The sequence below is a fragment of the Miniopterus natalensis genome, chromosome 1 (assembly GCF_054644295.1).
Source record: "Miniopterus natalensis isolate mMinNat1 chromosome 1, mMinNat1.hap1, whole genome shotgun sequence".
In the NCBI taxonomy this organism is placed as follows: Eukaryota; Metazoa; Chordata; class Mammalia; order Chiroptera; family Miniopteridae; genus Miniopterus; species Miniopterus natalensis.
In genome coordinates, this window is record NC_142081.1 from 180,086,650 (window position 1) to 180,099,400 (window position 12,751).

The 12,751-nt window shown below is 35.5% G+C and overlaps 1 protein-coding gene across 2 annotated transcripts in view; it reads right to left on the bottom strand.

Annotated features, from left to right (window-relative positions):
* Positions 1 to 12,751, bottom strand: part of KLHL5 (kelch like family member 5) — a 61,672-nt gene that overhangs the window by 25,363 nt on the left and 23,558 nt on the right. For both annotated transcript variants that reach the window (XM_087827828.1, XM_016206463.2), the window contains exons 2-3: positions 3,304 to 3,486; positions 145 to 281 (exon numbers count right to left, since the gene is read on the bottom strand). In XM_087827828.1, coding sequence (XP_087683954.1) covers positions 145 to 281; positions 3,304 to 3,446 — 280 coding nt within the window. In that variant the 5' untranslated portion in view covers positions 3,447 to 3,486. The remainder of the gene's footprint in view (positions 1 to 144; positions 282 to 3,303; positions 3,487 to 12,751) is intronic.

Below are 12,751 nucleotides of genomic sequence, written 5' to 3' on the forward strand. Positions count from 1 at the left end.
TGTAGACTTTAAGTTAAACTGGTATCACTAAGGGTGGTGATTATAATAGCAGAATTAACTGTTACCCGTGGTAGGCCCTTTTAAAAGCAGAAATTGGAAATTAATAATACAACATAAATGTAAGAGGTTTTAAATTTATATTACCTGTATATGCATACTGAATCAGGGACCATAGTGAATTTGGTTCTACACCTTCCATTTTTATTTCTTCTTGTCTTGCTTCCCTGACATCATTAGTAAACATGGCAGCAAAATAATCTGAGACAGAGGAGAGCACCAATCTGAGAACATAGTAGAGGGAAAAAAATCAATGACCACATTAAAGTTGATGTTCACTAATAAATGCTACTTTTACACAGTTCTGTATTTGTAAAATAATTTATACTGTGAACCTAGACAAAAATTTTTCCCCAAGAAAGTACACTGCGAGCTGAGAATCACATAAAATAAACTCTGAGTGCTATGAAAATAAATAAATAAATGCTACTTTTCTTTTCTCTCTCTCCTTCCTCTGCCCCTCTTCTAACTTTGTTACCCATAGAAAGTGCATGGTGCAGGGAAATGCATTTTGTTTGACAAATTGCTTTATGCTCTAGTTCCTTCCTTCGAATAATAAATTATCATTACTGAAAATTTTCTGCTGAGGTAATGATTTACTCTTTCACTACTCAAATACTGATTTATAACATCTAGAGAAAAAAAACAGCTACAAGCCCACAGCATTAAATTGAATATATATTAAAAAAGGGAAGAAATAAAGGTTGTTTTCTGTTTATCACTTTGAAAATAATCTAAGTTTTAAAATTTAATCATACAAGTAGTGAATATATGGGAGACATTTGGTTTTAGCAAGTTATTTTTAACTTTTATGATTTTTTAACTATTATGGTATATTATATTTAGTTATAAAGTTATAATATTAAAAAAAATATGTTGATTTCAGAGAGAGGAAGGGAGAAGGAGAAAGAGAGAGAGATAGATAGAAACATCAATGATGAGAGAGTCATTGATTGGCTGCCTCCTGCACAGCCCCTACTGGTCAAGCCTGCAACTGGTGCGTGTGTCCTGACTGGGAATCGAACCTCGATCTCCTGGATCATAGGTCGATGCTCAACCGCTGAGCCATGCTGGCCGGGCTAAAGTTATAATATTTTTGTTATAACACTACAAAACTATAATATTTTGTTATAATATAATACATTATTCTGTATTAGCTATGTCTCTGTCCAGATTTTTTGATTGTCACATATAAGCAAAATAGGTTATAAATATATATATTTTTAAAACATGCATTTTTCAATTGATAGTATGTTTTGAAGATATTTCCATGTCAGCACACTTATATAGATTTACTTTATTCATTTTTTAAAAGAAAAAGAGATTATGATACAAATAGTTGAAATTCCCTGTGTTCCTCTCTAATTCCATTCTCCTCCCTCCCCAAGAGTGCATTGATGAGTCCTGAGGTTTGCCAAATTGCTCTCCAAAATGCTGTGCCAACTTAGACCCCTACCAGAATTGTGTAAGAGTTAATTTAATATTTCCCCAGAATACAGTCAGATGTTACAGTCAGATGTTAAAATTTTTGGCCACCTGCAGGGTATTAAATGGTATCTCGCTGTTGTTTACTTCACCTGATTGCTAGTGAGGTTGAAGATCTTTTCAAATGTTTATTGGCCATTAGGTTTTCTTCTTCTGAGAATTGCCTATTCATTTATCCCCTAACAAATGCTAATGAAAACCTAGTAAGTAATGGGCACTATTCTAGATACTTCAGGTATTACCTGTGCAAAAAATAGACAATAGATCCCTTCTCCCAGTGAGTCTTACATTCTAGAGAGAATGGAGACAAACAATAAACAGCAGAAATAAACTCTATAGTACATTTAAAAGTGATAAGTGCCGTGGGGGAAAAAAGAGTCAAAAGAGTCGCGTAATGGCAAAGAGTCGGATAAAGGCAAATCGTGAGTGGGAGGCAGGTTTAAATAGATGGTATCATTGCAAGAAGACAATTAGGCAAAGAATTGAAGGAGGTGCAGGAATTAGTCATATAGGGATCTGGGAATAGTGTTCAGGCAGAAGAGCAGCCAATGCAAAAATCCAAAGACTAGCAGCATGCATGGCACATACAAGGAACAACGGCTCACGGTGAGCAGGAAGGAGAGCAGTAGTAGGACAGAACATTACAGAGGCAATGACAGGCTGGATCACATAGCCACTGTGAGCACACTCAGTGACATGAGGAGTCACTGAAACGTTGATCAGAGGATCAACCGAATCTGAGTTGTATTTTAAAGGACCACTCGGGTAGCTGTGTAAAAAACAGAATGTAAGGGAAAGGAATCAAAGAAAGGAGACTGGTTAGGAGTTTCTTGCATTGATAAGCTAAGTGACATGGCAATGGCTTCTATAAGCATGACAGGTAATAAGAATGTTTAAATAACCACAGGTAATGAGTTCTGTTTTAGAAATATAGAATTTGAGATGCCTTTATGAAACACAGGTTGAAATATCTTTCCAGTAAACTGATGCTCATAACATGGACTTTTTGTCACAGTATGTAGTAGCATCCCATGCTGATTAAGTCACTGAAAACTGTAAGTCCAAGGCAATTCTTCCTGGTTTTACTTCCATTTTGGAGGGTTTAACAAAACCTTTGGGACAGAGTATTAATTAACTTTGAGAGGAATAAAAAAGCCTTTGGGATCATAATGGTGATTAACACTTAACAATGGAATATGGAATTATCAGGAAAAAATGACTTTTTAAAAATTAAATAGCTCTTTTTCTTATTTCAAGAAATAATACTTCATTTGTGTTAAAACCTTTTTTTCCCTAGTACCACTGCTTTTCATATTTCTTGGAGGTCAGTAAATGGAAGTTGGGATAGCTGTGGTTATTTAAAAATTCTTCACAGTTTTTGCCATTCTATTCCACCAGGTTTTTTGCTTCTAAATACCCACAGCTCTAATTTCCATTGAGTTTATTTAAAGTTATTTAATACATAGAGTTAGGTGGGGTGAAAACTGCTTATAGTAACTGAAATCTATGCCAAACAATAATGACTGACCTGAGGCTACCGTGTTTTATTTCTGTGCTTCTACAGAGGGAAAGTGATCCTTTTGGGGTCATTTAATGTGTAATAATTTCATAAGCATTGTTTTATTTACAGAAATTCCATGAAATATACCCCTTCCCCAGAACATTCTATCCTAATAGTCAACTGGAATTAATTACCTCAACATATGTAACTAAATTATCAAGGAAATATTTCACACATACAGAAATTTAGAAAACAATTACCTATGAGCTGGAATTCTGCGATCACCAGCAACTAGAATTACATCGCATAACTGTTTATGTCTCAAATAGTTTTCCATCTTTTTAAATGTTTGCTCAGCATGATTAAGGGCCTGGAAAAATTCATCTGATGAACATGGCTCCATAGTATGGCAGGATGACAATGTCTGACTACTATTGGAAGTCCTGAAAAGAAAGAGAACACACATTTTAAAATATCACTATTACATTAAAAAGACCTTTTCCAGCAAGTCCCTTTAAAGCCTTCAAATGTAACAGAAGTGATCGATGCTAATATTAATGTATAATCATTATTTTTGTCTTTTAAAATCAATGATGGCTCAAATCATATGTGTGTCTTAAAAACACTGTGAGTGAATGTTACATCTGTTAGTTAATAGCTACACTTATTTTCTGTAGTGCGTGTTTTTGTGGTTTCTTCTCTCGTCAACACAACATCTCTGCTGAAACAGCCAAGCTATATTTATATTAATAGCCATATCTCCTAACATTATATTTAAGGGGGTAAGAGATCATTTTTTGAAGTCAGGAAGGCAAATATAAATCCATGTCATCCTTCACTTAAAAATGGGTTATGTTCTATAGCTCATTTATAAGATATTTAAAATATGAAAAATATAATAATAAAAAACCAAGCTATAAATAATTCATTTGATTCTCTGGTCATTCTTCAAAAGCCCAAATAAACTATAACTTAAATTACAGGTTAAGGACTTTGATGGCCTAACTGAAGAATTATTTAAAATTTCCAAATTATAATTTGAAGAGTATGATTTCTGTTTTCAATATGATTTATTGATGGCAAAAAATTAAAAACATTAGGATTACTGAAATCATAAGTTCATTACCCTCCCTTCGCCTTCCAAGATCTTTTCTTCAAGATCACTTGAATTAAGTAATCAACATCTGTTGGCTATGCAATTAAGTATAACACTAACAACTGTGCCATAACTTAGTTCTCATTTCTCGTCAGATTCACTTTTAAGGATGTTATGATTCTGACAAATGCTTTGTTGAATCGAGCCTCACTATATCGTAAGAGAATTTTCTTAATATAAATATCTAATAACCTTATAAAAAAATCATTGGCTCTTTTAAAGTAAAGGGAACTGAAGCCAAGGAGATTAAGTGCCTTGCCAGGAGTCATAGTTTGTTCAAGGCAGAAATAGGGCTGTCACAGATACTGCTACGTGTTCACAAGACAGCATTTTCTTTTCCTCCTGGGAATACTATAGCTAGACTACATTTCCCAGTCTTTCTCAAAGATAGGTGTGGTCTCATCATGGAATGAACTGTGTCACCTCCAGGCTAATGTGGCTAAGAGCATTCTTTCTTTTCCTATCCCTGAGTTGAATGAAGAGGACTGAGGATTCAGATAAAGGAAGAGGTAAAATGCACACATGGAAGGTGCCTCAAATAAGAACACTCGCAAAGACTGCACTCACGGAACTCTCACATTGGATTGAGATTTATCGGTTTCGGAAGCTAGCAGTTCCTTGACGCATACAAATTTCTACCTAAATCCTCCCAGCCCAGTGCCTTTTCAGTGCCAAACAAATATGGGCCCTAAAAATGTTCTTGGAGGATAACTGTCAATAATAATAATGGAAGCAAATTATATATTATCTAGAAAGGATGTACTGTATAATAGGAATATTACTGGTGTAATGACCTAGAAAATCTAGTATAATACACTCAACTTCACATATAAGATTATTAACATAAAAAAATGTATTGAGTAATGTATAACTATATGTTGGTTATATAAATAAATAAGAATTAGAAACTATTTTAAAATCATCAGAAAACATAAGCAAAAACAAATAATGGTGGCTTTGATGAATAACAATTTTAAACATTAAAACATTTGCCCGGCCAGGCATGGCTCAGCGGTTGAGCATTGACCTAGGATCCAGAAGATCGGGGTTCGATTCCTGGTCAGGGCACATGTCCAGGTTGTGGGCTGCAGATGATCAATGACTCTCTCATCACTGATGTTTCTATCTCTCTCTCTCCCCCTCCCTTCCTCTCTCTGAATTCAATAAAGATATGTTTTTTTTAAAAAAAAAACAAAAAACATTAAAACATTTTTCAATAACATTAAGTTTTAGTTTTATACTGTCAAAATACTGACAAATGATTATAAGAGTATTAATAATCTAAAGATGAGAGAAAATTAGAACATCTAATTTTCATAAGCTACAAATTCTTTCAAGGACAAGATAAAGTGAAATAAATAAATCAAGTACTTCTTTCCTAGGATTCCTACATATTGTATTACATTTCTTATTCTTTATTTTATTATTATTATTATTTTTTTAATATATCTTTATTGATTTCAGAGAGAGAAAAGGAGAGGGAGAGAGAGACAGAAACATCAATGATGAGAGAGTCACTGATCGAGCCCGCAACCCGGGCATGTGCCCTGACCGGAAATTGAACCCTGATCGCCTGGATCCTAGGTCAATGCTCAACCACTGAGCCATGCCCGGCTGGGCACATTTCTTATACTTTAGATTAAATTCCCAGTAATGACTAGAAAATGAATTTGTTGAATATTTTAAAAAATGTTTATTTTAATTGCATTTTTGAGAGAGAGAGAGAGAGAGAGAGAGAGAGAAACATCAATGTGAGAGATAAACCACGATTGACTGCCTCCTACTCGCCCCCTACTGGGGATAGAGCCTGCAACCTGGGCATGTGCACTGACCTGGAATTGAACTGGCAACCTTTTGGTGCATGGGATGACGCTCAACCACTGAATCACACCAGACAGGGCTGTTTATTTCTTAAGTGAAATGCTACCATCAAACACTAATGCTAATCAATGTTAAATTCGGGAAGAGCAACAGAATTTTATAATACTATCATCACTAAATTTTTACAGGCCAGCTTGTTTCATCAAGAACATTCAGGGTGTCCCAGCCAGTGTGGCTCAGTGGTTGAGCGTTGACCTATGCAGGAGGTCGCTGGTTTGATTCCCCATCAGGGCACATGCCCAGGTTCCCAGCTCAGTCCCCAGCAGGGGCTGTGCAGGAGGCAGCCAATGTTTCCATATGATTTCAATGATAAGTGGAATTAATGAACAAACTGAACTAACAAGCAAAATAGAGACAGACTCAGATAGAGAGCAGGCTGACAGCTCTTATGCTGGGGTGGGGGCCTGGGGGAGGAGGCAGGGGGTGTGGAGGGATTGAGCAACAAAGGAAAAAAAAGAGAAAGAACTCATGGACCTGGACATCAGTGTGGTGATTGTGGGAGGGAGAGGGGTGGGTGAAAGTGGAAGAAGGTATAGGGGGGATAAATGATGATGGAAAAAATTCTCTGCATATACATTTTAACAATGTAAACTTTTATTAAAAAATAATTTACTGCATATCCATACAACTATAGGACCCTAGGCATTCAAATAGTTATATACAGAATTTTTACATCTAGAAGGAACACATGCAATCATTTAATTGAACTCCCTTATTTTGCAGATGAGAAAATTTGAGCCCCCTAGTGGCCAAAATGATCAAGGAGGTATAGCTGGTTACAAAGTCAGAATCAGGAGGCATTCAGAGTATTGGCCAACTACTCACAAAGGAATGGAAACGCTTGCTTAACTTTACCCACAGGCATCAGTGAGCACAAGGGCACAAAGGGAAAATGATGGTACACTATGAATGAGGATAATTTAACAGAAAAGAAAAAGATATTAGGACTAAGGATCTTAGACAAAAGTCGACTGCTACATGACTGCTCCTTAACTAGGTATAAGAGAGCAAGAATCTTTTAGGTTTCCATGGGACAGAGGTCAAACTGCTTTTAATATTCTAGCTCTGTGCAATTTACAGTACTAATACTTCCTTAATATTTCTTTCCCTTATGTGATTTGGTATGGAGGGTTGAACTGGATAGAAACGATGTAGTTATTAAGAGCATTTTAGGAAGCTTCTAGAACTGTGTTAATACAGTAGCCACTAGCCCCATGGGGATACTTTAACTAAAATTAACTAAAATTAAAAATTCAGTTCCTTTAGTTGGACTAGTCATATTTCAAATGCTCAATAGACCCATGGGGCTAGTGGCTGCCAAACTGGATGGTGCAGATATAGAACATTTCTATCAAGGCAGGAAGTTCTATTGCATAGTGCTGGTTTAATTCCTCACTGCTATGTGTGACTGTGCACAAGTTATTTAACTTCTATAAGCCTTACCTTTTTCAACAGCAAATCAGGAATAAGTAATACATAATGCTTTCTTTCAAAGGATTCTTCATGGGAGGATTGTTAAATGAAATAATGAATGCATAGCCCTAGCACAAAATAAGTACACAATCAAACTAAGCTATTGTTAGTAGAATCTTGCTTTTCAGTGGTCAATGAGAAGGCCTGTAATCTCAGTCTTTTGTCTTTATATACTGTTTGGTTGGTTGTCTTTTAAAAAAATGATCCCAACATGATGTATCAAGTTTAATAACTAAATTTCATACTTCCTACTTTAAATGGCCTTAGTAAATCCAGTGGACATCAAACTGGGATAGACCACTTATGGAACGTTTAAAACATATTTCTCTGTGATTTCTACAAATAGCAGGTGAGATGTGAAATATTTTTTAGAGTTTAAATGAGTGAGGAGAAGAGGAGTTGGGATTGTCCCTTTAAGGAAAGGACAAGGCAGTTACATAAACAGAAATGACAAGAGGCATGGAAAAATAATATTGTCACCTTTTCTCTTCTCAAAACAAATATTTTTTATTTTGGAATTTAAAAGTTTTTTATTTTCTTGGTCCTGTGGCCAGAATATATGTGGTAAAGAGAATGAAATGTTGTTCATAAGAATTAAATTTTCTTAAATAATAACCAGTGTGAAGGGGAAGGGCCAGTGGACACTCTCATACAATGCTGGTGAAAATTAAAATAGTAGTAATGTTCCTGAAATGACTTTGAGAATACAAATGAAAAACCCTAAAAATGTGCATTCCCTTGAGACTTATCCAAAGGAAATAATCATTTGTATGTACAGAGATCTAGCTACAGGGCTGGTTTACCACAGGTTGTTTCTGACAGGGAAACCATGTAAATAAATTAAAAAAAAAAAGAATATTGGTTAAACAAGCAAAAATTATATCTGTGCATGGGAGGATGATTCAGCCATTTAAAAAGATTTGAGAATATCTAATGACATGGAAAGCTATTTTAGTGGACATTGTTTTTGCCTATCCAGGATTCCTTCTATGGTAACAGACCCATCTCTACCTTTTGGGAAACCACACATATCCCACCTCAGTCTACCTGGCTTGGGGCAGAATTGAATCTTCCCCCAGCAGAGGTGAGCAAGGCACTAAGACCTGGCCAATAGGAGTATCCTATCTCCTGGCAATGATGATTGGTTTGGGTGGACACATGATCCAAACAAGGCCAATAAGAATTAAATTCAAGATGTTTGTTGGTATTCTTTAAAAAGTCACTCTCTTTCCATCGAGTTTGCTAAGGTGATAATAAGAAAACTTGAAGCTGCTAGTGGCTTTTTTGATACGTGAAAAAATGCCATCACAAAGGCAAACAGAACCTAGTGAGGGAGATAAACAGATTTCTGGAGTTGTTTGAGTATCTGGATCCAGCCATGTCTAAAGCTAGACTCTATTCTTGGACTTTTTATTTACTTATGCGAAGCAAAAATTTATAGCTTTTGCTTAAGTCAGTTTGAGTTGGATTTCTGTCTTTTGCAACCAGAGTCCTAATTTTAATATTTATATTAGGACAAAAAAAGCAGGTTGCAAAACTGTATGTACAATAAGCTTCAAATTTTTATTCTTTTTTTAAAATATATCTTTATTGATTTCAGAGAGAGGAGGGGAGAGAGAGAGAGATAAAAACATCAATGATGAGAGAGTCATTGATTGGCTGCAGCCCGCAACCCGGGCATGTGCCCTGACTGGGAATCGAACCCTGATTGCCTGGATCCTAGGTCGACGCTCAACCGCTCAGCCACGCGTGGCTGGGCCAAATTTTTATTCTAAAAACATACTTTTTATTATGTATGTATAGAAAATATACTGGAAGTACACTTCCCTAAATTGTTAATGGTTATTTTGGGGTGGCAGGATAATTAGTGATTTGTATTTTTTCATTTTTGCCTATCTCTATTTCCAATGTCTTTATGATAAAAATATAATGTAATATGGGGGGGGGAACTAATTGAAAAATTAGACCCAAAGAATTCTGAAGAGTTCTGTTCAGCTATTTTCACCTCTTGCACTCTGTTGAACCCCTGACCTTTTCACTTGTACCACAGTAATGAGTTTTAGCTGGATACATCTACACACTCAGGTAGAGACTACATTTCTGAGCTTCTTTTACAAAGAGCTGTGGCCATGTGACTAGGAATGTGAGCAGAACTGATATATCCAACTTGTGTTATTTCATTAATGTCCTCCTTTTCCTTCTTTGGTCTTTCCCACAGGCTTGAATGCAGAGAGGGAGCTGAGTAAGCTTTGACTATAAAGAAAGGAAAACACCTTACAGGATGGAGAAACAGTATGGAAAGAATCTGGGTCTCTGAGTGAACCTGTGAAACAGACCTATCTGCCCATCTGATAGGTGACAGAGAAATAAACTTCCATCTTATTTGAGCTGCTATATTTTTGAATCTTTTTGTCATATCATTTTAGCCTAATCTCTACTATATTCTCTACAGTTAAATGACCAACTTATATGGCTATATGCATACAAGTGTATATGTGGTGTGTGTATGTGTGATTGCTTTCATGACTAATACATCTAATTCTAAAAACGTAAAATGTCACTATCCAGTTATAATTGTATAAAAATAAAATATAAGCAATAAGTGGCATAAAGATAGGTTCTTCTGCCTTAAGTATTTGGAGTTATAAAGACCAGCTGTGCAACTGTAGTGCCTGTCTTTTTTCCTGAGCTGCTGCTTCAGCTTTCCCAGTGGTTCTAGGAATAATATGATTCTAATGAATTCTTATTCTGTTTAAATCAGTCAATCAATTTCAGTTGCTTAAAACTAAGAATGGTGATTGACATAGCATACAAATAGGTGTTAGGGGGTTCATGAACTCCTTGAACTGTGTACAAAATATTTAACACACACACACATGCACATATACAACGCATGCATACACAGACACACACACACACACAGTGTTTTCTAGGGAGAGGTTCCATAGCTTATGTCAAGGGAATCCATAATATTAATTGGGTATATATGTATGAGGGAAGACAATGCCATACATCTGTCCTAGATACAAGTACATTATAGTTCAACTTCTTTGCCATCTCTGAAAACAAAATATTTTTCCTGTGGAAGTGTAGAAAATTTTAATTTCAAACTGAACCAGAATACACTGGTTTAAACAAGGAGATGTAGAGACAACATAAATAGGGTCAAGTAAGACAAAGGAAATGGCTCTAGAGAAAAGCAGGTATTATGAAGAGGGGGACCTAAATGCCTTCAGGCTGAGTCAAAGAATAGCAAATCACCTGATCAAGAAATAGAGTTCAAGGATATCTGTAGTTGAAGCACAGAGTAGCAAGCAACCAATAAGACGGGTCTTCAGACAGTGGATAAAGAGCTGTGGCTGTGTCAAGACAATATACCTGTAAGCAGCCAGGTTTGCCATTTTCAAGAACCAGGCTAAGAAAATTAACTGAGGACAGAAGGTGATACCGGTTAAAATCAATCATTAACTATTATGTTAATCCAAGTTGAGCAAGGTGATTAAATGAATGGTCACAGAGAACTCCCTGCTGGAATGCAAGCATGAAATCTACTATTAATCGTTTGGGTTCAAAATTTCCAAGTGATCAAGGTTAAAACCAACAGTGGTAAGTCAGGTTGGTAGTATGCATCCTAGAAATGGTGTGATGGAAATGGTGCTTTACTTCTGCGGTCTTCCTCCCCAAAACTCACAACCCCAGTCTAATTATGAGAAAAACATCAGACAAATCCCAATTAGGTAAGACAGTCTACTAAACATCTGACCGGTACTCTCAAAACTGCCAAAGTCATCAAAAACAAGGAAAGTCTGAGAAACTGCAACAGCCCAGAGAAGACTAAGGGGACATGATGACTAAGTGTAACATGGCATCCTGGATAGGATCTGCAACAGAGAAAGGACATTAGGCAGAAATTAAGGGACCTGAATAAAGTATGGACTTTAGTTAGCAATAAGGTATCAATATATTAATTCAATAATAGTAACAGATGCACCATACTAATAATAATAATAGGGGAAACCGGGTATGCGGTATATATGAACTCACTATATACTATCGTCACAATTTTCCTATAAATCTAAAACTGTTCTAAACATATAAAATTTATTTTCTTAAGTGCAGTTTTATTTTACTTACTAACCTTGAGCAAGTTACTTAGCCTTTGTGTGCTGCATTGGCCTCATCTGTAAAATTAGAATACAAGGTGGGGCAAAAGGAAGTTTACAGTTGTGAGTATGCAAAACAGTTTATTCTTGTATTATTATTTATTAATTATTGTATTATTTTCCATAAAAACAACTGTAAAACCTCCTTTTACAGTAGCATAACAGTAGCAATCTAACTCAGAAGTCTGTTGTGAAGACTAAGTGAGCTAACATACTAAAGTGCTTACTTATAACAGTGCCTCACAGTAAGCACCCAGTCAGTATTAACTGTATTATTGTATATAATTATTTTTGAATGTTTGTAAAGTACAGTAACATTTTATGCCTATTGACTAAAAAGTAGTCTGACATTAAAGTCTAACTTTATAAACAGAATTTGAAATGAATTTCCCCCAATTAAAAATGTCAAAAATTACAGAATTTCAAAACTGGCAAATCAAGTGAAGTACATGTAAACTGTGTTTGTATTATGGTCACATAGTGGACCACATGTAAACCTTGCTGACCCTGCAAAGAATTCATCATGAATTATAAATTCTTAGCAACCTACAGTTTACATAAAAGGTGTCAACTCTGTTATATAGGGTCTAAAATTCCTCATGGTGTAAAAAACCTGAAATTTGTATTTTAATACCAACATAATGATTTAGGTGACTCTCATGGAGAAAAGGTGGCTAGGCTACAGACCCAAGATCAAAGTTAAAAGAAGAGAAACTTTTAAATCCCTTAAGCAGGAACTACCACAAGTCTAACGCTCAGGCAAATACTTCTCCTAGCTAGAACACAACTGATCAAACATACTAACAACGTATGCTGCCTCCTAAATCCTTATGAGTCTGTGTATGTACCACTCAGTGGTCTTCCCTTTTTCTAATAACTGAAAATTTCAGTCTAAGTTTTGAGGTCTTAATAATAAATATTACTGCCTAAATAAGAAATTCTCCATATGTCATATGTATTTCCCATTGTGTCTTTAATATTTTAAGATATCAATCTATAGTATACTCAAATAAAATGTTTGCTATATATTTCTTA